General features: G+C 46.7%; 2 protein-coding genes across 3 annotated transcripts in view; one reads left to right on the top strand and one right to left on the bottom strand.

Moving 5' to 3' along the window:
- Positions 1-160: 160 nt before the first annotated feature.
- Positions 161-7268, top strand: ZMYND12 (zinc finger MYND-type containing 12). The gene is made up of 8 exons (XM_083452238.1): positions 161-296; positions 1998-2139; positions 2393-2564; positions 3846-4015; positions 4202-4324; positions 4632-4752; positions 5453-5598; positions 6651-7268. The coding sequence occupies exons 1-8, from the start codon at positions 181-183 to the stop codon at positions 6768-6770; spliced, it is 1110 nt and encodes a 369-aa protein (XP_083308364.1). The 5' UTR covers positions 161-180; the 3' UTR covers positions 6771-7268.
- A 388-nt stretch (positions 7269-7656) lies between these two features.
- The window catches only part of SLC2A1 (solute carrier family 2 member 1), a 40201-nt gene continuing 20614 nt past the window's right edge, over positions 7657-27243 (bottom strand). The window contains exons 2-10 of one of the 2 annotated variants that reach the window (XM_083452156.1): positions 24795-24887; positions 18381-18541; positions 17011-17251; positions 14842-15004; positions 14262-14449; positions 13731-13835; positions 12545-12646; positions 11140-11343; positions 7657-10303 (exon numbers count right to left, since the gene is read on the bottom strand). In XM_083452156.1, the coding sequence (XP_083308282.1) occupies positions 10103-10303; positions 11140-11343; positions 12545-12646; positions 13731-13835; positions 14262-14449; positions 14842-15004; positions 17011-17251; positions 18381-18541; positions 24795-24887 (1458 nt within the window). In that variant the 3' untranslated portion in view covers positions 7657-10102. Of the gene's footprint in view, positions 10304-11135; positions 11344-12544; positions 12647-13730; positions 13836-14261; positions 14450-14841; positions 15005-17010; positions 17252-18380; positions 18542-24794; positions 24888-27243 lie in introns of both variants that reach the window. The other variant, XM_083452155.1, reaches the window with a different exon arrangement.

Genomic DNA, 27243 nt, shown 5'->3' with positions numbered 1-27243 from the left:
TACTTCCGCTTCCGGGAGAGGTGCGTTCATGCTGCGTGTGTCGCTCTAGCCGCCCCTTCTCTATGGGCGCTCCCTTGAGGCTTCAGGATTGGTTGGGCGTGCCGGAAGCAGAAGGAGCGTGTCGGAAGTCCGGCCCGCCGCCTTAGCGACGGCTCCCCTAGCAACCGAGGCGTCGGAGCGATGCAGACGCAGCAGCTGGTGCCGCTCTCGTTGCCTCGCGGGCAGAAGCTCTTCTGCGAACTGTGCCGCGGGCCGGCCACGCTGCGCTGCGGATCCTGCGCTGTCACCTACTACTGGTGAGCAGGGCCGCGCTCCCTCCTTCCCTTCCCCCACCTACGCCCGTAGGCACGGCATGCAGGCAGGCATTCGTAGGGTGAAGCTGGGGAGATGCTATGGAGCGGCGTCCTCAGGGGCGGTCGCCTCCTTTGGGCTTATTTATTTATTTAGCATTTACATGCCACCCTTTTCGAAAGGTGGCGTACATGGTTCTGCCCACCCTCGTTTTTAATCCCCCACGACAACCCTGTTAGGTAGGTTATAGGCTGAGGGGTCACCTAGGTGAGCTTGAAGGCGACCAAGCGGCGATGCGAACCCTGGTCTCTCCCGGGTCCCAGTCCGACAGGAATAAGGAAGGGCCAGGTCTGGTGATGTGTGGCTTTTTAAAGGTCTATCCAGCAATCCCTTTAATCAGTTTTGAATGACGGGGGTGGATCCATAAGCAGAGCAAGCTTTTTGCCTATATTTTATTTGTTTTATTTTTTTAACAAGATTTATGTACTGCTTAAGGAAAGAAAGAAAAAACCTCCAAGTGGTTTACAAAGAATATAAAATATTTGTTGATAATAAGGAAACTGAAAACATGATAAAATCCAAATATGGATAAAACTGTCAGTTTTACTATATATATGCACACTGTTATTATTTCTGTTCCTTGAGATTATATATAGATAAATAGATATGTGTGTGTGTGTGTGTGTATAGTTGATATAGAGAGACTGTGTGGTGTAGTGGTTAGAGTGCCAGAGAGACTAGTGCTCAAATCCCCACTTCTCCACAGGGTTGTTGTGGGGATTAAATGAGGGTAGGGAGACCACCTTGAATTCCTGGTTGGAACAAAGGTGCAGTATAAATGTAAGAAATAAATACAAATATATTAAATAAAAAGCAAGCAAAAATTCTCTCTATCATTGATCGGGATGCTTTAAACAGGTCACTATTTTTTGTTCTTTCTATCTCTGATTGTCATCGTCGTTGTCCCCATTATATTATTTATTAATTTATATCCCACCTTTCCTCCAAGGAACTGAAGCTACCTTGAGTGTTATGTAAAGAGATGCAGGATATACACCAGAACAATAAAGAAATTGTTTATTTTTTCAAATAGGGTAATATCCGACACTTTAGTGTACCAGGTGGTAAAATTGGCCCTGTCTAAATTTTTCCAAAATTGTGTGATTGTCATTTTAGCCAGTATAGCAGATGCGCTTTTTGTTACTCTTGACAAATATAGATAAAAGTGGTAGCTGAGAAGTTGGGATAATGTGGCAGTTTAGGATCTTAGCAATTTCTCTGAATGCTGTTGCCTAAAATTATTGCACTCTAGTACATCCCTACTATAGGTGGAAGTTTTTCCAATTTCTGTACATCCCCTCCAACACCTTGGGGACGCAGATGAATTTTTATGTGAGAGTTTTCTAGGAGTCATGTAGCATTTATGAATCAACTTTAATGACAGGCTTGTGTTTAACTCTAAGTTTTAGTGATAATTTTAAGAGAATATTTTATGTACACTACTTACAGGTTTTTGCAATTAAGCAGACTATCAATTCCATTAATTAAAAAGAAATAAAATGAACAAACAGTTGTTTTTTATACTAGTAAACTGCTTAAAGCCTATTTTGGCAGGAAGCACTATACAAATTACCTAATATTAATTATAATTGATGCACGCATCACAATTTGCGCTGCTAATAGCCATGTCTCTCATCTTTTCTTAGCGACGTAGAACACCAGAGTGCCGATTGGGTCAGCATCCATGAGAAAATATGTCAACTTCTCATCCCTTTGCGTACAACATTACCTTTTTACAATTCAGAGGAAGAAAGGAAGCATGGGCGAGAGCAGAAGTTCAGAAGAGAGGTGAGGGAGTGGTCCAGGTCCGGGAGGTTCACGGATGGACAGCAGGGTCCCATTCAGTTCAAATAGGGAGTGGCGATCCTTGAGGTGTTGGGGTCTTGAGATGTGTCAGGTTTTATAGGTCAGAGTAGGCCCCAAAGCAAACTGGTGGCTAGAACAGCGCAAGTACCAAAACTACTCATCAGAAATAAACATCAAAAATAAAAGCTGTGTGTGTGTACCTGAGAGTGGCTTAACAATCCATGCTTGTCCACAGAAATTCCTGGCCGAGTTGACCCAGGCAGTCGCTCAGAATTTTCTTCTTGAAGGCAAACACGAAGATGCCATTCCAGCTGCGTTGCATTCGCTGAAGTTCAGCATCAGCGTACACAGTTCAAATGCTGTGGAACTGGTGCCAGCATACCTCATTTTAGCTGAGGCAGGTCTGGGTGAGTTTGGCTGGAGCTGTGCTGAAGTAGTTCTGTGTCAATTTCTAGATAGGGACAATGGTCTCTTTTTAAAAAACGTTGTAATCGTGTCTTGTGCAGGGATTATGTTGCGGGGATGGCATGTACCGTATTTTTCGCCCTATAGGACACACCGTCCCATAAGGCGCACCTAGGTTTTTTGGGGGGGAAATAAAGGGAAAAAATTATTTTCCCCCCCAGGCGCGGGGTTGGGGAAGCTCGAGCTTCCCTCGACCCCAGCCCCCAAACAGGCAGCTCTCTGCAAGCCGTGGGAGCCCAGCGCTGGCTCCCGCTGCTTGCGGAGAGGTCCGCGAAGCCTGGACGCGCTGAGCTCAGCGCGCGCAGGCTTCAGCATGCAGGCAGCTCTCCGCAAGCAGCGGGAGCGCTCCCGCTGCTTGCGGAGAGGTCCGCGAAGCCTGGACGCGCTGAGCTCAGCGCGCGCAGGCTTCAGCATGCAGGCAGCTCTCCGCAAGCAGCGGGAGCGCTCCCGCTGCTTGCGGAGAGGTCCGCGAAGCCTGGACGCGCTGAGCTCAGCGCGCGCAGGCTTCAGCATGCAGGCAGCTCTCCGCAAGCAGCGGGAGCGCTCCCGCTGCTTGCGGAGAGGTCCGCGAAGCCTGGACGCGCTGAGCTCAGCGCGCGCAGGCTTCAGCATGCAGGCAACTCTCCGCAAGCAGCGGGAGCGCTCCCGCTGCTTGCGGAGAGGTCCGCGAAGCATGCATTCGCCCCATAGGACGCACACACATTTCCCCTTCATTTTTGGAGGGGAAAAAGTGCGTCCTATAGGGCGAAAAATACGGTATATGCGAAAATGTGTATACTCAAACTGTCCCCTTGGAACCACCCCCACGTGGGCATCCTTACCTTTCTGTTGCCTGCACTGAGTGGGCTTTGCCCCCCAAAGCAATGCAGAGAGCAGATATATACAGTATGATCACAACTTGCACATGTTTAAGTTGTGCAGCATCAGTTGTGCGCAGTTGAAGGCCTACTGGTTGAAATTGCATAAATTAAATACAGACAAGGTGGAGATCTTAAAAATTCTTTTTTGCATCAGCAAAAACTCTTTTTTCCTGGTGCAGGAAGAGCTTTTACGCTCTCTGCCTTGCTTACCAGGCAAGTCCTGCTTAGTACACAGGCTCTGGGGTGCTCTATCAAGATGTCTCAGGGTTTTCCGAGATCTTGATCAGGATACAGATGTTTGCACTACAGACACAGACCACCACAGATTGCTGACTTTTTCTTGGCTTCTCTCCTTCCTGCCAGGCCTCGGGCACCTTACCCAAGCAGAGGAGTACCTCTCACAAGCCCAGTGGATTATCCTCAAGAATTCCCACTGCAGCAACGCCATTCAGTCTGACTTTCATCGCAACCTGGGCCTCCTTCACGCCGCCAAAGGGAACTTTGAGGACTCTTTGTACCACCTGGCTAATGACGTAAGCCTCTGCTAAAGTGGCTACACAAAGCTGCTTCTGATGGTGGTTGGTTGTTTTTTTTTTAAATTTAGTTGATTTTATCCATTGTATGTTTTTAATAATCTTATTGTAGAGCCCTTAGAAACTTTGGCGATTTCAGTGGTGTACCAATAGCTGAAATAAATAAATACATTTATCCCATTTCAGATTTACTTTTCCTCTTGTGCCTTTGGAACGAACCACATGGCCGCCTCGGGGGGATACTTCCACATGGCCAATGTCTTCTTCCGTCAGAACAGAATGGACATTGCCGATTCCCTGTACTCTGAGGTCAGTCGGCTTGAGACAGCTGGGTTGGAAGTAGAGGTGATGCTGAACGCGGCAGCCTCATCTCAGGTTCCATCTCCCCTCTGTGTCATATTGCCATGGAAAAGTGTTATTTTTCTCAAGTGTGCCTTGCGCACACACACAGCCAGCTGTGCATTGTTGGTAGCGGAAGTGGGGGGGGATATAGAAGCTATATTCTGGATCAGTCCCAAGAAATGTTCAAAGGTGGCCCCAACATACAGTGGACGTTAAGGGGAGGGGGATCACCGCACCCTTTTCTTCCTTGCTTAATGAGCCCTCTTCTCATCAGGTGACCAATATTTGGCACCACCATTTCAGCCACTTCATCGGCCTCCAGTACCACACGCTTATGACTCCGGCAGAACTTGATATGCTTGCGGAAGAGGAGGAGACTACAGAAGAAGTCCTTGGTAACTTCCGCTCTTTCAGATGGCTCCCCCTTCTCCCCATTCCAAGAAAATGGGGTGGTTTAAAATTCAGGCTGCTTCCCTCCTCCTGCCAGAGAGTTAGGTGGGGGCAGGGCAGAGAGCTAGCTGACTGTGGCACATGGCTACATCTTCTGAAAAAGAAACAATATTCCTCCCCGTTCCTTTTCTGAGCTATTATAACATCTGCAAGTGGGTGCAGATTCAGTCAACCATGGGCCTTTTTAGGCTCTCCAGACTCAGATGGACACTTTGGCCATGTCAAACTCACCTGCCCTGCACCTAGTGTCATATATGACACCATCGTATACGACATCAGGCACAGAGGGCAGGTGAAGACTGAGCTCAGCCAGAACAGTGTTTGTAGGCACCGTCAACTAGCAGTTGGTAATGCCTTGCAAAACCTTCTCAAAGAAGTGTACAAAACGGGGCTTTTCAAAAGTCACCTGATGTCCTAATGATTGACAAGTAAGCAGTCTTGACAGGTGCATGGAAACTTTGCCTACAAGGGGTGGATGAGATAACAGCCTGATCCATTGTGCTAAAAAGAGAAAGGTCCCCTTCAGCTCAGTTTGGTAAGGCTCTTGCCTAAACAGGTCAGCCAGGCCAGCCAGGCCCAGAGATAGACTGTGCTCCCTTGACTGCAGTAGATCCCACTTCATGGAGTTCCCTTTCTACCTTACAGATGCAAAGCAGCGAGCTGAAGCAAAACAGATGCTAAGCGCCATCTTAGAGATCCGAGAGCAGTCTCCGCGACCTCAGCTGGCTCAAATAGCCAAGGTCCTCCATACTCTGGCCATGTTTCATTACTTGATCCTGGATGTGCCAAAGGCAAGTTGACAATGGTGTCTGTTTGGGTTGAAATACATCACATATCCCAGACCAGTGTCATCACCAGGCGTCCCTAAGCAATTGCATCCTGACAGGGCCTCAAACAAGACATTGTAGACCTGGAAGAGGGACCTAAAAGAGGAAATGAAATGATCCAAGGGCTGGCAGAGTTGCTCCTCTGTGAGGAAAGGGCTTTTCATTGTGGAAAAAGAAGAGAGTATAAAATGATGCATTTGTGTGGTCGGAGAGAGGTTTTCTCCCTGTCCCATAACACTAGAACTTGAGACATCTAATGAAGCTGAATGTTGGAATATTCAAGACAAAGAAATTAGTTCTTCACACAATGCATAGCTTAAACTATGGAAAATGCCCCTGTAAGAACTAGCGATGGCCAACAACTTGGATGGCTTTAAAAGAGAGCTAGACAAATCCATGGCGGATAAGGCTATTGGTGGCTACTGGCCACAGTGTATCAATGGCTATGTTCTTCCTCCAGTGGTGGAAGCAATATGCCTCTGAGTGTCAGTTGTAGGGAGTCATGAGCAGGAGAGAGTCTTACTTGTGGGCTTCTTGTAGGCATTTTGATAACTGCTGTGGGAAATGGGATGCTGAATTGATCTGCTCCAACAAGGCCTTTTGCCTGCTTCCTTTTCTTTAATGAAAATACCTTGCCAAACTACTCATTGCCACTTGAAACAGCAGCAGAGTTCCCTCCCCTCTTCTTCCCCCAAGTAGCCCAATGGGAATGATGTTACATTATGACACAATGTGGTTCCCAGGGGCATTGCTGGAGAAACAGACAGGAGTGCTTTGTGATGCAACATTTTGTTGCATGCCCAGCTTACCTATTTAAAGAAGCAATTGATGATCAGCCCCATTCCATTCAACAACAGAGATTGTGTGAGGAAAGGAACATTATGTTAACTGCAGCCAGGGCAGGGCTAATAGGAATCAGGCATTTAAAAGAAAGTATCCTTTTTAACAATTGCTAAGGAATAATGTTGCATGTTCTTTTCTTCCTTCCTTCTCTTCCTCTTGCTTGTCACTCTCAGGCTCATGAACTTGTGATGAAACTTCTGCAAGTTATGAAGAAGCTGCCCAAGTATGAACCAAGCGAATCACTTCACCAATTGGTTAAATTGTTAAAATCCAAACCAATCTATGCAAAATAGACCCACCACTGCCATCCTCAGGCCTGGCTTCCCAGATGAGCATTAGATGCCAGTTGCTAATCATCCTTTCCTGTTTCTACTTCCAGTTTTAATTAAATTGGCACTTCTTAGATATATCTGTAGATTATATTCTTCAACCTGGAGAGGAGCAGATGAACCTCCAGTCCATTTCTTTCCAATTGCCAGAGGCCACTTATCTTCCCATCTGAGCCCCCCACCAGCTGAGTAACAAAATCCAGACGATGATAAATATGCCTTGGACAGAGAGCAGGCAGGACTCAGACATCCTTTGCAGAGCCAGTTGCTTCAGATTCCTCGGCCAAATGGAAGATTAAAAACTCACCCACCCACCCTCCAATGGGAGCTGCTGAAGCTGAAAGCAAAGCATGGCCTTTAACTGTATCTAGGCGGCTCTCTGCCCTCACTGCTGTCCCAAGTCACCCAGCTGCACAAAATTTAAAGCTGTGAAAATTCACCACCACATTGGTTTTGTGTTTTTTTTAAATCTTTATGCATATGAGCATACAGTTGCACCCATGTCTATATGGGCCATGGTTTGGCTAGAGCAAGGCAAACCCCAGAGCCCAAGCTCAGGCAATATGCTAAACCATGATTGCTCTGGGTAGCCCAGGAGCAACAGGATGTAGGGAGGAACGAGACCCGCATGTGCTTGCTGCAGGAGGGAATGATGTTCTAGATTTATTGTAGCAGCTCGCTGAGAATTTCCTCAGGGAAGAAAGTAGAGGGCCAATGGAGGGGTGGCCCCCAACTCTCAAGGTGAGCAGGCAGGAGATTCCTTGAGAGGACCCCCAAGCCCAGGCTGACCCCTCCCCCTCAAGGCACAGGATTTTCTGCAAGGGCTGAAATGAAACCACATGACACAGTCCAGGGTTCTCAAACGCTCATTTCATTTATTCTGTCCATACAAGGTTCTCCTTTCTGTGTGTCTTTTTTTCTTCTCTTTACCCTCCCACCCCTTAACCATTGGCACTTTAGAAAGGAGTTCATTCTGACATTACACCATACACAGCAAATGCAAAAAGTTAACATTTCATTTTCTTTGCAATTCCTAAAAACATATTGTCCTTTTTTTCCAAGTGTGGTCGTGTCTCCAATTTAAAAACAGAAAAATAAATTTCAAAAATACTTATTTTTAAATAGCTGTGTGTCCATTTTCTCTCTTTAATTTTTGCAAACCTGCCAAGAGCTTCTATCCAAAAAACACACTTGCTCAGGGTCCTTTAAGGGCTTGGGGTAGTTGACTATATGGAGGAAGGTCTAAAATGTCAGTGCATTCAGATGCCACTACAGTGCATATTAATTTTATCTATACAAACAAACAGTCATCTTAGTCAAATACAACTCTTGCTAGAGGACCTAAGATCTGTTTTATCATATATTTATTTACAGTAAAGTTGCTTGTCCATCTGAAACCACACTATAACTTAGTGCTCTATTAACATGGTGGAACAAAATAAAATACATATATATATATATATAATATAAATATTTTCCAGTCTATACACAGTAAGCAGGAAATGTGTGCAGCCATTTTTCACTGAGTCTCTGTCATTTCGGTGAGTCCAGGGTGCTAAGGGAGAGGAGAGGAGCTTGCCAGAGGCCCTCTGCAGCAGACACAATAGAACTGTGTCTTTATGGAGCCTTTTGGTGAAAGGAGATCAATATGTGAGGTTCGGGGTGTTCTTTTGGATTCCTCTCCTGCCCCCATTTCCAAGGCATTTGTCACACCGCATGCCATTAAATGTCTGGAATTTGCTGGCAGAAGGAACAGCCGTGGCCACCGGCTGGCTTAGAAGGCTCTAAAAGGAATTTAGACGAGAGGAGGTCCTTTCCAGCACTAGGCTTCTGTTTCCATGGCTACTGGTTAGTGGAACCTCCATCTTCAGGAGCAGTCTACCTTTGAAGAGCAGAGGTGGGCAAAAAGCAAGCGGGGTGCTTGTCAACTTCACGCCCTCCCCTTGTGACCTCAGTAGAGGCAGCTCATTTGTCACCATTTGAATACAGGGCATTTAATGATCAGATAGACCTTTGGGCCTGATCCAGCTGGACTCTCCTCATAGGGTGGGGAAGTAGTAAGGAGAGAGGGCATTAGGGCTGAACAGGGAAACCTAGGGTTATGTCTGCTTTGTTTCCTCCCATCCCAACATGTGGTTGTCCACTAAAAGCTAAGCTACGTGGAGCGAGCCAGGACAGGTGAAAAGACACCATGACATAATGGCCTCAAGGGTCTTGCCCTCCCTCCGCCTACAGTTTTAAAGAGGGAACAAATGGCTGCATGATAGCTTTAGGGCAACAGTGGGGAAACTTCCAGGCTGAGGGCCACATTCTGGATGCAACCAGGGGCAAAAGTGGGCAGAGCAACAAACATTCCTCTTTGTAGTTTACCTTTCAGACATGCAAAATCAGAGGTGGATACACACACATATATGTATATGGATGCCTCTCCTCAGCCAAACAAGCAAGAGACACTATCACACCGCAGGGTCAGAAAGGGCCACGGCCCTGCGAGAGTCAGCTCTCGGGCCTGAGCCTTTTAGGGCCCCTGCTCCGCCAAACCAAAAAAAGATTAAAAATGCAATGCTTGCTTTGTTTCTGAACTGACTCACTTCTCTCAGCTTCCCCTCTGGCTGCAGCCACCTCTCTCCTCCTGCTGAGGAATGGTAACTGACAGAGAGGCAAATTAGATTTGGGTGTTAAAGGGTAAGGGTCCTCAATCACTGACCTTTTAAGAAAATATCAAACCACCTTTTTGTAACAGCCTTATGGGAAGGATAAAAGAAGCAACCCCTATCGTTTCAGGGCCCAACCTAGCAGGAAATTCTTTTGTCATCATGGATCAGTCCTACAGTCTCCCCACACCCCTTCAATTTTTTTAAAAGTGTCTCATTAAAATCAGAATCGGAACAGTTGTCTTTGGATTAAAATGGGCTGCTTCTGTTATTGCAAACTTGGAAGGGCTGTGTGTGTGATTGTGTGTGTGTGTGTGTTCCTGCTGTTCTTTTTTTTTTCCTTCTAAAAATAAAAGTGAGGGTCTGGTCACTGGAAGGACTTACTGCTGCCCCACGGAAGAGGCTCGGCCTCAACCACAGCCGCGGCTTCCGAACCTTGTCAGCATTGAAATCCTGGACGTGAAAAACCAGCTAACCGTTCCTAGGGCTGGGCGTCAGTTCGTCGCCTGGAAACCAGGCGGCAGCCCCGGAAAGGAGGCCTCGGCGCCTGCTTCGCCATGAGCCTGGCTTCTGTTTACAAGCGTCAAGAACAGGCAGCAAAGGAAGTGAAGCGAAGGGAGGAGCCGGTCGGGTCTTCGGGGCTTAGACTTGGGAGTCTGCGCCCAAGCTGTGAAATTCATCCGGCGTCTTGTTGTCGCTCTGCCCACCGCCCCCTTGGCGGAAGCCGGAGGCAATCTCATCAAAGGTGCGGCCCTTTGTCTCGGGCACCTTGAAGTAGGTGAAGATGAAGAAGAGGATCAGGAGCACCATGAAGATGATGAAGACGTAAGGGCCACAGACTTCCTGCAGGGAAAGAGAAAGAGGCGGGTTTCATATTGCTGGATCTGCCCTATGAGTTTGGGGCTGTAGCTCTGCCTGAAACCCTGGAAAGCTACTGCTGTCTGTCAGTATAGGCAATAATGACCTAGATGGACTGATGGTCTGATTCAGCGTAAAGGCAGCTTCCTATGTTCCTGTTGTGTTTTCCACCCGGCAATTTCACTCCCTCCCTATTTTATTTCATAATTTATTTTATTTCACAAAATGGATACAGAACTTGATTGTAGAAAACCTCAAAGTGGTTAACAAAAAGAATTAAAAAAGAATTGGTAAAAACAGTTAAAACCAGCAATTGTAAGAGTTAATTGACCAATGCTTCTCTTTCATACTTTTCTCATCATTTAAGGGTCCTGAGCATCCTCCTGTTTTGCCTGAAAGGTCTGCAAATTAAGTGTACTTTAAACAGCCATGGGTTCCCCCAAAGGATTCTGGGAGCTGTAGTTTATTAAGGGTGCTGGGTTTGAAGACCCCTATTTCTCTCAGAGAGCTGCAATTCCCCAGGGTTGTTTAACCATCCATCCCTCATCACAAGGAATTCTGGGAATAGTAGCTCCAGTTCCCTCACAGAGCTACAACCAACGTGACAAACTACAGCTCCCAGAATTCTTTGGGGGAAGCCATGACTAAAGTAGTGCTTTAAATGTGCGGTGTGGATATTGCCCTAATAACATTGCAGTGCAACACGAATGTAAGCTGAACATTAGGAGGTGCATTGTAAAGAAACACCCACCCCTTGACTCAAGGGACTGAAGCCCGAATCTATGGGGAAGGCCGTCTTGCCCAGAGTGAAATCAACTTGCCTCAATGTACTGAAAGCTCATCCCCACAATGAAGTTTGACGTCCAGTTCGAGAGGCCGGCCACAGCGAAGGCTGCGGGCCGGGGGCCTTGGCTGAAGAGCTCCGCCACGATGAACCACGGAATGGGGCCCGGGCCAATCTCGAAAAATGCCACGAAGCCAAAGATGGCAATGATGCTGAGGTAGGACATCCAGGCCATTTGCTCCTAGTGTCGAAAAACAAGACCAAGTCAGAGCCAAATACATGCATGGGCGTCTGTCCTCATTATCCACAACAACATTTGACCCTCTATCCCATGAGACGAGTGAGTCTGTGAGTGAGAGAGTGGCCAACCTAAAGTCATACAGGGAGCATCACAGGGAAACTGAGCCCCAAAAATCAAATATTTCTGTATACTGCGCCACACGTAAGCTCATCCTCATTGAGCTGTTTCGTGCTGCCCTAAATTATATATTTTTTAAAATGATGTATTTTATTTTTTACTTCTAAAAAACCTCAGAGCGTTTCCCCAAGTGTGCAGACAGTACCTTCTGGCTTCCATTACTGCAATTAAAAATGTGTTCATTACTTTAAATGGTGCTCCAGTGGCCTCTTTCCCCACCCATTTCTAGAGCCAAGGCTGCTCCATCTGGTGTGCAGTTTTGCTACCTGAATGTAGTAGCAAACCAACTGCTCTGAAGGGCATGCTTACAGGCCAGGGGTGGCCAACGCAGCACCTTCCAGATCTGGTCTGGCTTCCAACTCCCATCAGCCCCAACCAGCATGGCCAGTGGTCAGAGATTATGGGAGTTGTAGTCCAGCAACTCCTAGAGGGCACCACGTTGACTGTGGTAGATGAAGGAAAGCAAACTGAGCCAGGGACCCAGCCTATTTTTCTTACTTATTTACTCCATAAAATTTATACACTGCTGGATTGTAAGGGGGGGGGGACAACCTCAATGCAGTTTGCAAAAATAATTAAAAAACATAAAATCAATAAAAACAGAGACTTAAAACATGCAAAAAATAATTAAAACAAGCTAGAAACAGATGTACACCTGTCTGGAAAGGCTTCCCTTTAATAAAGTGCATTTAGAAGGTGCCGTAAAGAGTACAATGAAAGCGCCTCCCTGCTGTCTATAGGAAGGGAGTTCCAAACAGCAGGTGTTGCTACAATATAAGGTTGATTTCTTACAAGTGCAGAATGGCTATTATCTGGCAACTATAGCAGCACCAATTTCTCAGACTGAAGCGGCCATGTGCGCATATATGGGGGGGTGGGGTGGAGAGACAATCTCGCAGGTAAACTGGTCCCAAGTTGTTAAGGGCTAGGGCGTTGGCCAGCCTACTCTGCAGTTAATTCAACCCCAAGAGGTGGAGGCATGCTCTCAGCTTATTTCATTGTCCTCTGATCAAATGCCACTCACCAGAAGCGCCAAAGCGATGGTCATGAGGACTGCGCACCCTGCCATTCCGGCCAGGCCCACGAGATGCAGAGTCCGCCGTCCGGCCCTCTCCACCACGAACAGCTATCGAAAGGGAGACAAAGAAATGAGTTCCTCTTTGGCAGGATTAATAAACCAGAAGCAGTATGCCCTGAGAAATAACTTTAGTTAGAAGTTCCTGGGAAGCCCAAGGGACCCACTCACAGAGGAGCTGCTTGTTGTGTTTCTGCATGACTTAGAAGTTGTTTTAAAACATAGACTATTGGTCTATTTGGCTCTTTTATTTTCTGTGCTGAGTGGCAGCAGCTCTCCAGCATGTCAGACAAGGGGAGTCTATTCTAGCTCTACCTGGAACTGCTGCTGGGGACTAAACAATTGCTGGGATAGCTCAATTGATAAGACCATGAGACTCCTAATCTCAAGGTTGTGGGTTTGAGCCCCAGGTTGCACTGCAGGGGTTGGACTAGATCCGTTTCAACTCTATGATTCTATCTGCATGCAAAGCAGGCAAATGCTCTGCCACTGAGCTACAGCCCTTGCATCCTCCTGCCGATCAGTCTCCATTGCCGGAGTCAGTCATTTGAGTTGCTCCTCCTGCAGCAAAGTGGCAGAATGACTCCAGAAGAGACAGACCTAGAACAAGGACTCGTGCAGAAGCACAGCGGGGCATACTCCTCCAACAGCATAAGACAGGCATAGGCAAACTCCGGCCCACCAGATGTTTGGGACTGCAATTCTCATCAGCCCTGACCACTGGTCCTGTTAGCTAGGGATGATGGGAATTGAAGTCCCAAACATCAAGGAGACCGGTGTTTGCCTATGCCTGTCATAGGAGCACAAGAGCCACCTGTTTCAATTTGGACAGCAGAGGTTCCAAACAGAGAGGGACTTCCCCCAGTGTCTGCCTCCAGGAACCCTACACAAATCTCATTATCTTTAAAAATATCAGAGGCCTGTATTTGGGAGGGGTTAATGAATGCAACTAACATGGGTCTAGTCCAAGCAGCACTTAGTTGGATACAACCAACTGCAGATAGAGACTGCAAGATATTTGGGACACCATAGCCGCCAGTGAGCTCCAGTATTAAAGTAGCCCTGGCATAAGGATGCCCCCTACCACTATATTTGGAGCACCCCCCTTTTGCCAGCAGCGAAGGAAGGCACTTACTGAGACGACTGTGAAGGCCGTGTTTACAACTCCTGACCCGATGGTGGCATAGACAGGCTGCTGCACCCCGGATTTTTCAAAGATGCTGGTTGAATAGTAGAACACCTAGGAAAAAGAAAGAAGAAATGTAAAGAGGTGACCTGCACAGGACCAGTGTCCAGAATCCAGCATCGCAGGGCACGGGAAGCTGCCTTCTACCAAGTTAGAACATCAGATTAGCTCAGCATTGCCTTAAATGACTGGCAGCAGTTCTCTGGAGTTTGAGGCGTCTCTCCCAGCCCCACCTGGTATGCCACTGGGGATTGGAAGCAAAGCAAGCATTCTAGCCTTTCCCTAAAAATAAAACAAGATTCTAGTCCTCACCGTAATGCATATAGGATTGATTTAATCAGCAATTAGCCCTGGTATAGGAGGAAAGGGGCAAAAAGAGAAGATTCCTAGCCCGAATGGTGTGGCGTCAGCAGACCACTCGCAGAGCCTCTTCACCCTCGAACCAACCACCAGCTCCTCTGCTCCCCTGCAGCCACTTACCGCATTGATCCCAGAGAGCTGCTGGGAAAGCTGCAAGATCACGGCGATGAGGATGGGCTGGCGGTACATGGGCGAGCGGAAAAGCTCCGCGATGGTGACTTTCTTCTCCTGCATCATCTGCCGGCTTTCCTCCTTCATTTCCTGGAGGTCGCTGCTGACGTCGGTCGTCCCTCGGAGCTTCTTCAGGACTGAAGAGAAATGAGGGAGGAATCAGGTGAGATGCACTCATGACTTGCAAGTGAAGTAAGGAGGGGGGGGGAGAAAGAATAGGAGAATAAGAGAGGGCTCTTACACCTTTAATAGTTACACATAGTAAGCTACACATTAAATGTGCACGAGCCCTGTGTTTTCTTCTCTTTTCAATCGCACGATGTTTGCAGCAACTATTTTATTTACTTGTGACATTTCTAAACTACCCTTCATCTCGAGGGATCCCAGAGCAGTGGATAAGACAGCACATGACCTCAGTCACATAGCTCCACCCAGAAGCATGCTACCACTGTGCCACATGCCTGCATGGGCACTGAACATGTGCAGGCCCCACCCTAAAGGCCCCTTTCGCAAGGAGGCGGCTGCTCACCACTCTTGGCTTTGTTCTCCTCGTTGCGGTTGATAAGGAGGAAGCGGGGACTCTCTGGGGCAAAGGGCAGCAGGATGCATTGCGCCAAGGCAGGAACAAAGATGAACCCCAGCAAGAGCGGCCACAGGCTATCACTCCCCATGATCAGATCCATGCCGAACACCTGTAGAGGATGACATAATAATAATAATTTATAATTTATACCCCGCCCATCTGGCTGGGTTTTCCCAGCCACTCCGGGTGGCTTCCAGCAGAATATTAAAATACAATGATTCATCCAATATTAAAAGCTTCCCTAAACAGGGCTGCCTGACATAGTAGGGAAGAGGAGGCAGGTTTAATCTGGGAACTCTGAATCTTGGAGAGGTAAAAGTGTTTGAGAGTTCTGCATTTGCCTGGATCTCTCAGGGTGTTATTATGGAGTAGCTGACACAAGCGCTCGCGCGCTCTCTCTCTCTCTCTCTCACACACACACACACACACACACAGTCTTTTGTACCAGGCCTCAGATCTCCTGTCCTGACTCCCCACTTAAGAAAAAATTCTTGCAAAAAATATTGGGTTCTAGCCAATGCTCCTCCTACACAAAGTAGACCATTGAAATTAAAAGCCCATTCAATGGGCTTATTCTGAATGAAGCTGAGCTGGGTACATCCCAAAATAGTTACAAATAAAACACACACTTGTATCCACCCGAATTCTACTCAGAGTAAGCCCCACTGAAATTAATGGACCTAATTTGACCGTGTCCATTTCACCGGGTCTGTCCTGGATTGGACTAGCACTAGGTACAACCCACAATATTTCATCTACACATGTAAACACGGTTTCATAACGTCATGCATCCATTTACAAGAAGTCAATCACAGTTTACCCACTGCGTATATTTATTGGAGGTCTTTGGTTATTGTTCTTCTTTTAGCAGAATGTCAGATTATAGGAATGAAAGTAGGGAAGGCTGAACACAGTAATGGAATGTTACATTCCCATAATTAACAGACTCCATTCTTCAACCAACATATTCAGTGCACATCCTTCAATATCTCTTTCATAATATGCAAGTGCTATAGCCCATATGGGTGGTGGTGTTTTTTCAACACTGTAGGATGGTCAACTCCTTTATCTGACTTCTAATGTCTTGCGATGACTAATCTGGCTGCAGTGATCACAGCCATTGCCAAACTTTTGACATTTACTATGCCTTCTAGCTGCTCCAATAAAGTATTCCTACAAACGTGTGAGGACGGACACACACACACACACACACACACACACACACACACACTTTGCTCTCCCTCTGAAACTCAGCATCAAATTTACATCTGTGTGTTACAAATCAACATACGGAAGTTGTATGCTAAACTGTCCCATTTTTATTGCTTTCCCCTTTGACATTTATACTTGGAACTGAAGCAGGCAGCCTCAGTCCATCGTAATTGCTTGGCCCAGTGCAAAGCATCACCACACCCGTCCCTGGGAGATTTGTGTAGCTGGGACTCTGGTTTTTTGGACAACAAAAACTCTGATAGATAAAGCACGTTCCTTCTCCAAACTGAAATCAGAGGTTTCACTCAGTGTTAGAAACTGAGATATGAAAACTAGGAGCTAAATGGCACCTTAAACCTAGGTTATGGGCACAACAATGGAATGTCTAGGCACACATTTCTATAACAAGAATACAAAGCTGAAAATGAATGAACTTCAGCTAAAATATTATGTTCATTTTTCACATGGTCTAGTCTTTCCCCTGCCCACCCCCCTAATATTCATAAGAGGGTCTCTTCTCCAGTCTTCAGAGAGTAGCTGGAAGTGGAGAGGCAGAAAAAGGTCCTCCTTTCCTTCCCCTCTGCAGTTTTAATCTGAAATCTTAGGCGCAGTACTGAACCCAGAGCTCGGAAACTGCTTGTGCTAATGAAATTCCATCACAAAATGAGCCTAGAACAATGGGAGTTTCAAACACTGGTTTCACCTCATTCAGTCAAGTGGGCAGGTGTGCATGCATTTAAGGGGAGCCCAGGAGGCAATGACTTTTTGCACAGGATAATTATCACCCACAAAAAGAACCAGTTTCCCATCATCCCGGAAAAACCATTTGCCCCCATCAACCCCTTTTGCAGGTCCACCGTTTCCCATCCCCCAGCAGAGGGAGCCACCGATAGCCCGCCTCACCTGCGCTATGAGGATGCCTACGACGATGCCCAGCTGGTGAAGAGTCCCCAGAGCCCCCCGAAGGGACGTGGGCGACACCTCCCCCACGTACATGGGCACGAAGCCTGTGGTGAGGCCAGAATACACCCCAATGATGAAGCGACCGAGGACCAACATCTCAAAGGAGCTGGCTATCTTCGAGAAACCCATTAGCGCTGCAGCCAGGAAGGCAAGGCTGTTGGACATCAGCATAGAATTCCGCCTGTAGGAGGAAAAAAGTTGGGCTAAGTGGGGGCATCCGCAGAAGTAGAGTGTCCAGCTCAAGGAAAGCGACAGTACTGTTCTATTCCACTTTGGCCCAGGGTGGAGAAAAATCATTTTTTAAAAAAAGTCATTTTATTTAAATCAGATTTTTAAATTTAAATCAGATTTTTTAAAATTTTAATTGAATTTTTAAAATAAAATGCTTTTGGAGGAAAAATCTTTCTAAAGATTTAAGTTACATTATAGTCCAAAGGCTATTTATCAGGAAATAAGGATTTGTCATGTGTGCTAATTAATTGTTTAACCACATCAGTTGATAAACATGCACACATATGCTATAATGTTATAGTTAAATAAATTGTTTAAATTTTTATTAAGGAAATGATTCTTTTTCTCCTTCCAATGAAGTACAGCAGAAAAGTTGTCCAAATATAAACAGTTCATTTATTAAACCTCACAATAATTTCATAATTATCTGTCTATGCATTTCTAATAGTATAACCAAATCAGTAATTTTTTATGTAACTGTAAAAACCACTCTGAAAATTTATTATTCCAAAACCAAAACCTTCATCTGGTTGTCAATATTAAGGTTATACCAGCAAGAATGAGTCTTTCTGTTTTTAAAAAAATGATTCAAATCAAGTCTTACGGACTAGTGATTTAAATCAAATCCACCCTGTCGTGGCCAGACCCCACCTGGAGCCCTGTGTCCAGTTCTGGGCAGCACAATTTAAGAAGAATATTGACAAGCTGGAAGGTGTGCAGAGGAAGGAGACCCAGATGATCAGGGGTCTGGAAACCAAGCCTTATGAGGAATGGTTGAAGGAGGTCTGGATTGGTGTTTGCTCCAGAAAAAGGATGGGGGGGGGTGTTGAAACAGCACCAATGGAACAACCCAGGAACATAAGGAGCTGTCTAATACTGAGCCATACCATTGGCCCCTCAAGCTGAGTATCTCCTGCACAGACTGGCTTCTCCAGAATTCTGGGCAAGACTCTCCCCCAGACCTACCTGGAAAAATGCCCTTGGGAGTTGAACCTGGGAACTTCTGCACAGAAAGCAGGTGCTCTAGCACCGAACTAGGGCCCTTAACCACGGAAAGCCAAAAAAAGCTCGGCGCTCACCGTCCAAAGCGGTTGACGAACAGTCCCACCGAGAACGACCCAATCATCCCGCCCACCGAGAAGATGGACACCGAGAGGGACCAGAGCGTGGTGAGGGTGCCGCGGCTGATGTACTCCCCATAGCGGTTGTACCACGTGTAGTTGTAGAATTCCTCAATCACCTGCAGAGGAAGAGAGCAAGGAGAGACCCCGTGAATTGAGCCATCCCTCAAGGCAGCCACTTTTACCAGATTGGTAGCTGCCCTTCAGAGGTCCTGAAAAGGTTGAAAAGCAAAACACCAAGCCACCTGGTAAAAACAAAACCTCTTCCCAATATTAGGGTACAGTGGTACCTCGGGTTAAGAACTTAATTTAAGAACTTAATTTAATAGTACCTCGGGTTAAGAACTTAATTCGTTCTGGAGGTCCGTTCTTAACCTGAAACTGTTCTTAACCTGAGGTACCACTTTAGCTAATGGGGCCTCCCGCTGCCGCCGCATGATTTCTGTTCCCATCGTGAAGCAAAGTTCTTAACCCAAGGTACTATTTCTGGGTTAGCGGAGTCTGTAACCTGAAGCATCTGTAATCCAAGATACCACTTTAAATTCATTGTGGGTTTTAGTGGGCAAAGAAGTGTCGTGGGGCTAGGAACTGAACCAAATTTTATGGTTTATTTGCTTACCACATTTTGTATCCTGTAAGAAGAGCCACGAGGCTGGATCAGGCCAAAGGGGGCCCCATCCAGTCTAGCACCCGGTTCCCTGCAGTGATGCCTCAAAGGGAAGCCTGCAAGCAGGGCGTGAAGCCGATGACCCCTTTCCCACCATTTCTTTTTAAGAATATAGGCAGAGTCTGCTGGATCAGGCCAGTGGCCCATCTAGTCCAGCATCCTGTTCTCACAGTGGCCAACAGATGTCCATTATGGGAAACTCGCAAGCAGGATCCGAGCACAAGAGCCCTCTCCCCTCCAGTGTTTTCCAGCAATTAGTACTCGGAAGCACTGCTGCCTCGGATTGTGCAGCCAGATAATAGCCTCCATAATGGCTATGAATGGCTAGGAGCCCCCAATAGCCCTCTCCTCTACGAATTTTCCCAATCCATCCCTGTTGGTGGCCATCGCTGCCTCTTGTGGAAGGTAAATTCCATACTTTAACTATGCACTGTCTGAAGAAGGACTTCCTTCCATCTGTCCTGATGATTAAATTATGATTTGTTGGACTTACTAGTCGCTTTTTTAAAAATGAGATATAAACTCAAAATGAATTGCAATATAATAACATCCCCTAGCATTCAGTAATTCAGAGAAAATCAAACCTGGAGGCTTCATGATCTGCAGCCGGAGCCCATTTTACCTGCCAGTCTTGCAAGACCTGCTGCTCAGGATGCCTGATATTAGGGCAGGAGTTTTTGTTGGGGTCAAGATTTAATTTTGTAGATGCTTGATTTTTTGGCTCTTATTGGTATCAAAACTGCAACGGTTAGTCAGTCTCTGATGTTTTTAAAGTTTTTTTACTGGATAGTTTTATGAACAATTGTTGTGATCAGCTCTTTTTCTCCCCAAAGACTACCTTAAATTGCATGGGGGAGCTTTAGTCCCAACACATCTGGCGGGTAAAATATCATTTTGGGGCTTTAAGGTGGTGATTACTCTCTCCACCAGGTGGCAGCAAGGAGGAGCTTGGCAGGGCACCCAGCCAACCAGGTGACCCTCACCTGGAAGGAAACAAGAGTCTTGGACAGGTGCTTTTCTGTCACCAGTTCATAAAAAAAAATAACCCTATGCCATACAGTGCAACTTCCTGGAGGTTTGGTTCTTTGCTGAGTCACCGTGGGGTGCTGAGTCACCATAGGCATGCAGGAATGGACTGGGGCAAGGGGAGGGGGGAAGGCAGGGAGAATACAGCAATGGGGAAAGAGATCCCCCTTCTGTCCCTCAGAACTGCATTTAAATTCTTAGTTTCTTCACAAAAAAGGGCAAATGCTGTTGCTGGAGGCCAGCCTCTCCATCCTGGAGGGAACGTACTCTTTGCCATTTGCATTTCTAGCAGGTGCTTTTGTTTGTTTACAGTATCAAATATATATATATATATATATATATATATATATATATATATATATATATTATTATTTAAACAGGATTCCAAGAATAACTCACGAGTCAGGACCCAACAGCTCACATTGCAGGTTCGGAATAAGCAATGGATTCCTTCTTTCCTCTCTCACCCGAGGAGACGGCAAACCCCAACTGTTTTTGGGCAATTCTGCTGCATCTAATGGTGTTTTCTTTTAAGCTCATTTCTCCCCCATGGGAACCAAATTGGGGAGGGGGGGATTAAAGAAACCAAAGCTCTGTGCAAAGAGGGAAAAGGCAGCAGCAGGCCTTTGGAAGTGGCCAGGGAACCACTGCTTTGCTCGTCCCCCACTCAGGACTGTGCGCTAAATCAGCTCAAACCAACCTGAAACCTTAACAAGCAGCAAACTCGCCTCACGTTTTCATGAATCAGGGATGGGAGACCTGTAGCCCTCCAGGTCCTGCTAGGCTACAACTCCCCTCATCCGTAGCCGCCGACCATGTTGGCTGGGGCTGATGGGAGTTGGAGTCCATTCCCATTTGGACAGCCGCAGGTGAGCCCACACCATCACCACAGAGCAATACTGCAGGGGTGGAGAGTCTGTGGTCCTCCAGGTGGGGATGGACTCCAACTCCCATTAGCCCTGGGCCAGGGTAGTCAAAGTCAGGGATGGCGAGCGCTGGAGTCCAGCAACATCTGCCCCCCACTCCCATCCTGTTTGATGTGTCTTTAAAAGAAAACTTCGTCAAATGTGAGGCACCTAAAAGGCAAACACACGACTTATTCCAGGTGCTTTTATGAGTCCATTCCCTCAGATGCAATGCCCCCCTTATTCATCGGATAAAGCTTACGGCATAATCCGTTTCAGTCTTGTGGCACCAAAAAGATGCTTGACTGGTTCTCCCGCAGCAGCCTTAGCACAGCTGCTTTTCTGGGAACCATTAAATAAGGCTCTGGGCGGGTCTACGAAGGGCCCGATGAAGAGATAAGAAAGAATTGAGAGACTCTCCTCCTCAACGGTAATAAGGGCTGTTCAATCGAGTTCAGCATTGTCTGCACCAATTGTCCAGGGTTTTAGACAGGGTCCTTTCCTACCTGGTGATACACATAGGAATTGAACCTGGGGCGGCCTGAATACAAAGCAGATGCTCTACCATTAAGTCACAAAAGCCCTGACGATAATAATATGATAATAATCTATTATTTATACCTCGCCCATCTGGCTGGGTTTCCTCAGCCACTCTGGGCGGCTCCCAACAGAATACGAAAAACATGATAAAGCATCAAACATTAAAAACTTCCCTAAACAGATGTCTTCTAAAAGTCAGAGAGTTGTTTATTTCCTTGACATCTGATGGGAGGGCATCTGACATCTGATCTGATGCAGAAGGATTCTATAGCACAGCATTTTACAATGAACAGAGCTTTGTTTAAATTTAAATGGTATATAAGCGGCTCAAATAAACAAAATTCAAGTAAACAAAAGAACCCGAACAAAACAAAACAACCTCTTATAGAATCAGAGTTGGAAAGGACCACAAGGATCATCTAGTCCAACCTCCTGCAATGCAGGAAGCTTTGTGGTTGACAACCATATAAAACATTAAATGTGCCAGTATTAAAAATATTCAAAAGCACTGGTTACCAAAAAGAAGTAAATACAACATTCTACATTATCTGGACAGGCTTGCCTGAACACAGAAGTCTTTTAAGGAGGCATTGAAAGAGAGTACAGCGAAGGCACCAGTTTGATGTCAGTCGGCATGGAGTTCCAAAGTGTGGGTGCTGCACCCCAGAAGATCGATTTCTTACAAGGATGGAACTGGGTATTATACAGCACTTTTAACAGCGCCAGTTCCACGGACTGGAGCAGTCAAGTGGGCATATGTGGCGTAAGACGATCCCGCAGGTAAACTGGCCCCAAGCTGTTAACTCAGAAAGCTGTTCCTCAGTTGTTGCAGTGAAAGAAGTGATTACTTAATTAGCGACGGGGCAACCTCTCTTCAATTCAGTTTGGTTTAATATCTTAAGTAGCAAGTGCACAGATTAAAGCACGTCTAAAAGAGGCAGCAGGGAGGGTATTAAAGGAATCTCAGAACAATAAGCAGGGGAATATCATTTATGCCAACCGTTTGCAACTATCATTGGCTGGCAATTCAAATAAACATGTGTCTAAGCTCAGCAGCTCTTGGCTATGTGCTTAGTACAACAATTATGACTTGGGGTGGGGAGCTTTTGGCCTTGGATTCTATTATTCTGGAATAATCAGGGTGAGGAAGGTCAGTTTTCTTAGTTTGCAGAAGGAGCAGCCCCCTCCGTCACATCTAAATCCTGCAGCCTGCATCCCGTGAGGAACAGCCCGGGAAGCCCAGAGACAGAGCACAAAGGAAAAAAACTCATTCCTGTTGCTGGTCCCCCAAGCCCCTGGAAATCAGAGGTATACTGTCTCTGGCCAAGGAAGTTCTCTTTAGCCACCCAGGCTGCTAGCCATGCCACACTACTACTCTTGTGGCTGTGGGTCCATACACTCAAAGGCTGCAAGTTCTATCCCAGCTGCGGACCATCTGCTTTGCATGTAAAGCTCTCTGGTTCAGTCCAAGTGGGGCTGGGGATGCCCCCCAACCGGAAACCCTGGAAAACTGCTGCCAGTCCGTGCAGACAACACTGAGCTAGATGGACCAGTAGTGTCTGACTCAGTATATGAAGCTGCTTCTTAGGTTCCTATTATTGGAACATATGTATCATGTATATGCAACACCATGCATCGTTTTCTACATCTCTACTGTGCCCCTGGCTAATCAAACTGACAGCCCTTTCTCGCAAGGAGGGCTCCAACTCCCCAGTCGTTTTCCTTGCCTTCTCCAAAGCTTTCCCAGCACCACGTTATCTGGAGATGGAGCTGATCCAGACCACGGTCTGAAAATCATCCTGGGCATGCTTAAATCCCACTCTGGAATCCGTCTCAGGGGCATTGGGTGAGAATTAGCCGAGAAGGGTTGAGAATGACGCAGCCGCACCCCCCCTCCTGCCGCCCGAGTCCTTTTAAACAAAACACTCAGCACAAGAGGGACTGTTAATTCTCCTGGGAACCAGCTTAACAAATCCCATTAGAGTTGGCAGTAAGCTGGCTAACCGGATGTGCTATTTTTGGGGGGTGGGCAAGGGGGGAGCAGAGGGAGGGAGCCTGAATTTCCCACCTTGCACAGCATTTTCTGCATCTCAAAAGGCAATTTTCCTTTATAACCAGGCTTTTGGCCTCTATCTGTGGCCTTTTAGAATGGGTGGGGTGTTTTAAATGTATTTTTCCTATTAGTTTTGTCCTATTATGTATCTGTGGGGTGTTTTGCTGTTGCCTTGTGCAAGGAAAAGCAACTAACTGGTAATTATTTTTGCAGTTTTGCAAAGCGGGGGCTTATGAGCACCCCTTTAAAAATTATTATTATTAATTAAAAGGGGTGCTCATACACCCCACTTTGCAAAAGGAAACTCTGTGAAACTAATTCATAGCCCGTTCACGCACAAGCTGGAAAAAAACAACTTTTTAAATGCTTGGTTGCTTGGACACAGCCCTGACTCGCCACAGGCAACCGTGCAAGCAGGTATGGACAAGCCTTGGATATATACAGCATGTGCTGGACCCACACAGAAGGGCAGGAAGACACCGGCACTGTGCGGATAATGTATCCACAAAGAACCTCTGCACAACCAGTCAAACCAGGCTACATGCAGCCCACACATTTACAAGGGCTATTAAGTCCAGATATAACCTCCATAGACAGAGAAATTATACCTGCGGTTGCTGGGGTGCAACACCAGGGAAAGGCTGTTGAGGGCCTTTCCCAGAGGCCACTATGGAAAGCAAGAATGCTGAACTAAACAGACCTTCGGCCTGGTCCAGAAAAAGAAGAAGCTGCTTTATACTGAATCAGGCCATTTGTCCACGTAGCTCAGTACTGTTGGCACTGACTGCCAACGGCAATCCAGGGTTTCAGAGAGGGAACATTCCCAGCGCTACCTGAAGATGCTGTTGAGGATTGAATCTGAGAACTTCTGTATGCAGGGCAGAAGCTATACCACTGGTCTACAGCCATTCCCCTTCTTACACCCTTGGAGAAATTGTTTAGGCCTGGAGCACTACATAGCTGTATAGTCTGAACCCCTGAAAGAGCAGATGCATTCTCCCAAGGGGGTCAACTGAACATGTATCGGATGTCCTCCCCACCCTGCTAGCACATCTTTCCCTACCATGAACAAGTTGCCTCCTACAAGACCAGCACAGAGGCCACGTGGGTTTGCCCACCAGATGGTTTGCCCATCAGAGAAACTGCAAGCCATTCATTCATTCCTCCCTTTCAGCTCTCACCTTCTGTGGGGCGTTGATGACTCCAGTGTTGTAGCCAAACTGCAGGGATCCTAGGACTGCTCCTCCAACAGCCAGCATCAACCGAGCCGTCATCTGCTTGGGGCGGGGGGAGGAGAGAGAAGAGAGAAAAGAAGGCAGATTTTTAATCAGTGGGCAAAGCGACAACTTCTGACACTTGTTCCCCAGGTACCTTCAGACAGCCCCTTGAACAAGGGTTCCCTTAAACCGCACCTGCGAAGTCAAACATTTGCATCATTCTGCAAACTGTGGGCAGGGAGTCTGCTTCACCGTTAAACGGTCCTTAATCTCAGAAAGTTCTTCCTAAGGTTTTGTTGCAATCTCCTTTCTTGTCATTTGAATCCATTGGTTTGAGTCCCCCCCCCCCCCCGGCCCCGGAGCAGCAGGAAATAAGCTAGCTCCATCTTCCATGGGACAGCTCTTCACGTATTTGTTGAAGGTGGCTATCATATTGTCTCTCATTTTTCCCTGGGCTCGTGTGTTCCATAAGATGGAAAGCAAAGATACGATTTTAAATTAATAATAATGATGATGATGATGATGATGAAGAAAAACGGTCCTCTCAGGATATCAGCTCTGAGATGGGATAGGAAGAAAACAGGCCGCTATTGTTATTCCTCCCTAACGAAAGAGGGCAAAACCGGGCATGGAATCTCTCCAGCAGCTCTTTGGCAAAGCCCCTTCCCCACCTCCTTTCTGGCTAAGCCGAAAGCAACAATTAGGGGCTTGTTTCAAGCTGGAGGTTAACAGGGGCCACCAAGTTTGGACACCAGCCTGATCGTGGAGGTGGGGGTGGAGGTGGAGAAGGGGTTCTCCCTCAGCCGCAAGGGGAAAGCAAAACAGGGGCCCTGATTTTCGCAGGCTGAACTAAGCTGCTTTGGATGCCCAAAGCCCCTTTTCTGTTCCCACCCACGTCACAGTGGCTCTTTGTTTTGGGAGAGTGGGATCCGGGATCCGGCCTTGGCTAATCCCAGATGGTCTCTCTCTCAATTTGGGGTGGGAGGAATTTGAGGAGCCATGTGAACCTGCTTTTAGGACAATCTGGCTATACCCTTAAGCTTTATTGCCATGAGGTAATGTTCTCTCTCTCTCTCTCTCTCTCTCACACACACACACACACACGAATGCCACATTCACTCCATACACTCAAAGCACGGCAATACCACTTTAAATAGCCATGGTTCTCCCCCCCAAAAAAATAATCCTGGAATCTATAGTTTGTTAAGGGTGCTGAGAGAGTCATTAGGAGGACCCCACCCCTATTCCCCTCAGAGTGGGTTAATAATCCATCCTCCTTCACAGGGAACTCACAACTTTCAGCACCCCTAGCAAACTGCCAGTTCTGCAGGCAAGGGGCGACATAACTGGGCTCCTGAGCCCCACAGGGGTGCCACAGAAAGAATGGAGTTGGTCAAGGGAGCCGTGGGCTCAAAAAGGTTGAAAACCTCTGGATTAGACAGTTGCACTGTCAGGGTCTTTCTGGTCAGGGTGGGGGTGTTTGAACCAGGCTCTCTCTGTCTCATCTCTCTCTCTCCCTCAGCTGTCCTCCTCTGATAGTCTAATGCATTTGATCAGCCTTACCAATCTGAATAGAAAGGTTACCAGTCCCTAACCCTACAAGGTCAAATACTGCAATATGGAACGAAAGCTTGTTTTAAGAATAAATGGGTGCTGAACAGTTTGTAGCCCTCATTATGGCCAAACACCCTGATTTCCTCAGTTTCTACATGGTAACACCAGGGTCTGCATTTCCTGGCCAAAATAACAGCAGCTTCCCAACGTTACCATTCTGCATGGCAGGAGAGTGGAGCAGAGATTTCAATGTGGGAGAGCAACGTTCAAATGCCCATTTACAATCTCCCCAAAACAAACAATCCGATTTTGTTACCACCCTATTACCACATGTTGAAAGCTGCATGTGCTTCTGAGGAATACATATGTTAAGGTTTAATTCACACCTTTTCTTCTTCATTTTCCTGGAATGTATCTCAATACTGCCTGCGCTGACTGGCAGTAGCTCCCCAGGGTCTCAAGACAGGAACCTGCCCCAGCTCTAACTAGAGATGTCACTGGAGATTGAACCTGCATGAAAAGCAGCTGCTCTGTTTGCTGAGCTACAGCCCTTCCCAAGATTCCAGATTTTCAAATTTTGCAGGCTTACCTTAAAGGCTCACCACAGCATCCCCAGATATGTTCACTACTGCTTGATTTTTTGAAAATTTATTTTGCAAAGACAAAAGAATGTTCACCTACATGCTAACTGCAAAGTTCTACGAACCAGGGATGGGCAAAAGGGTCTTTGACTACAACTCCCATCAGCTCCTGTCCTAGCACGGCCAATGCTTAGGGACGAAGACAGACGTGGTCCAGCAACAACTGAGCATCACAAGGTACTCTGTGCTACATCACGTGTTTTATGCCCTTGGAAGTG

Source organism: Podarcis tiliguerta, assembly GCF_965153285.1.
Source record: "Podarcis tiliguerta genome assembly, chromosome: 8".
Lineage (NCBI taxonomy): Eukaryota > Metazoa > Chordata > Lepidosauria > Squamata > Lacertidae > Podarcis > Podarcis tiliguerta.
The sequence above is the reverse complement of the archived record's forward strand: the minus strand, read 5'-3'. Positions and strand labels throughout refer to the sequence as shown.

What these genes read in the sequence shown, in the direction of transcription:
- ZMYND12 (XM_083452238.1), top strand. Translation starts at nt 181, where the DNA reads ATGCAGACGCAGCAGCTGGTGCCGCTCTCGTTGCCTCGCGGGCAGAAG. An exon ending in TGCGCTGTCACCTACTACTG is followed by an intron (nt 297 to 1,997) that starts GTGAGCAGGGCC and finishes ATCTTTTCTTAG; the next exon opens with CGACGTAGAACACCAGAGTG. An exon ending in AGCAGAAGTTCAGAAGAGAG is followed by an intron (nt 2,140 to 2,392) that starts GTGAGGGAGTGG and finishes GCTTGTCCACAG; the next exon opens with AAATTCCTGGCCGAGTTGAC.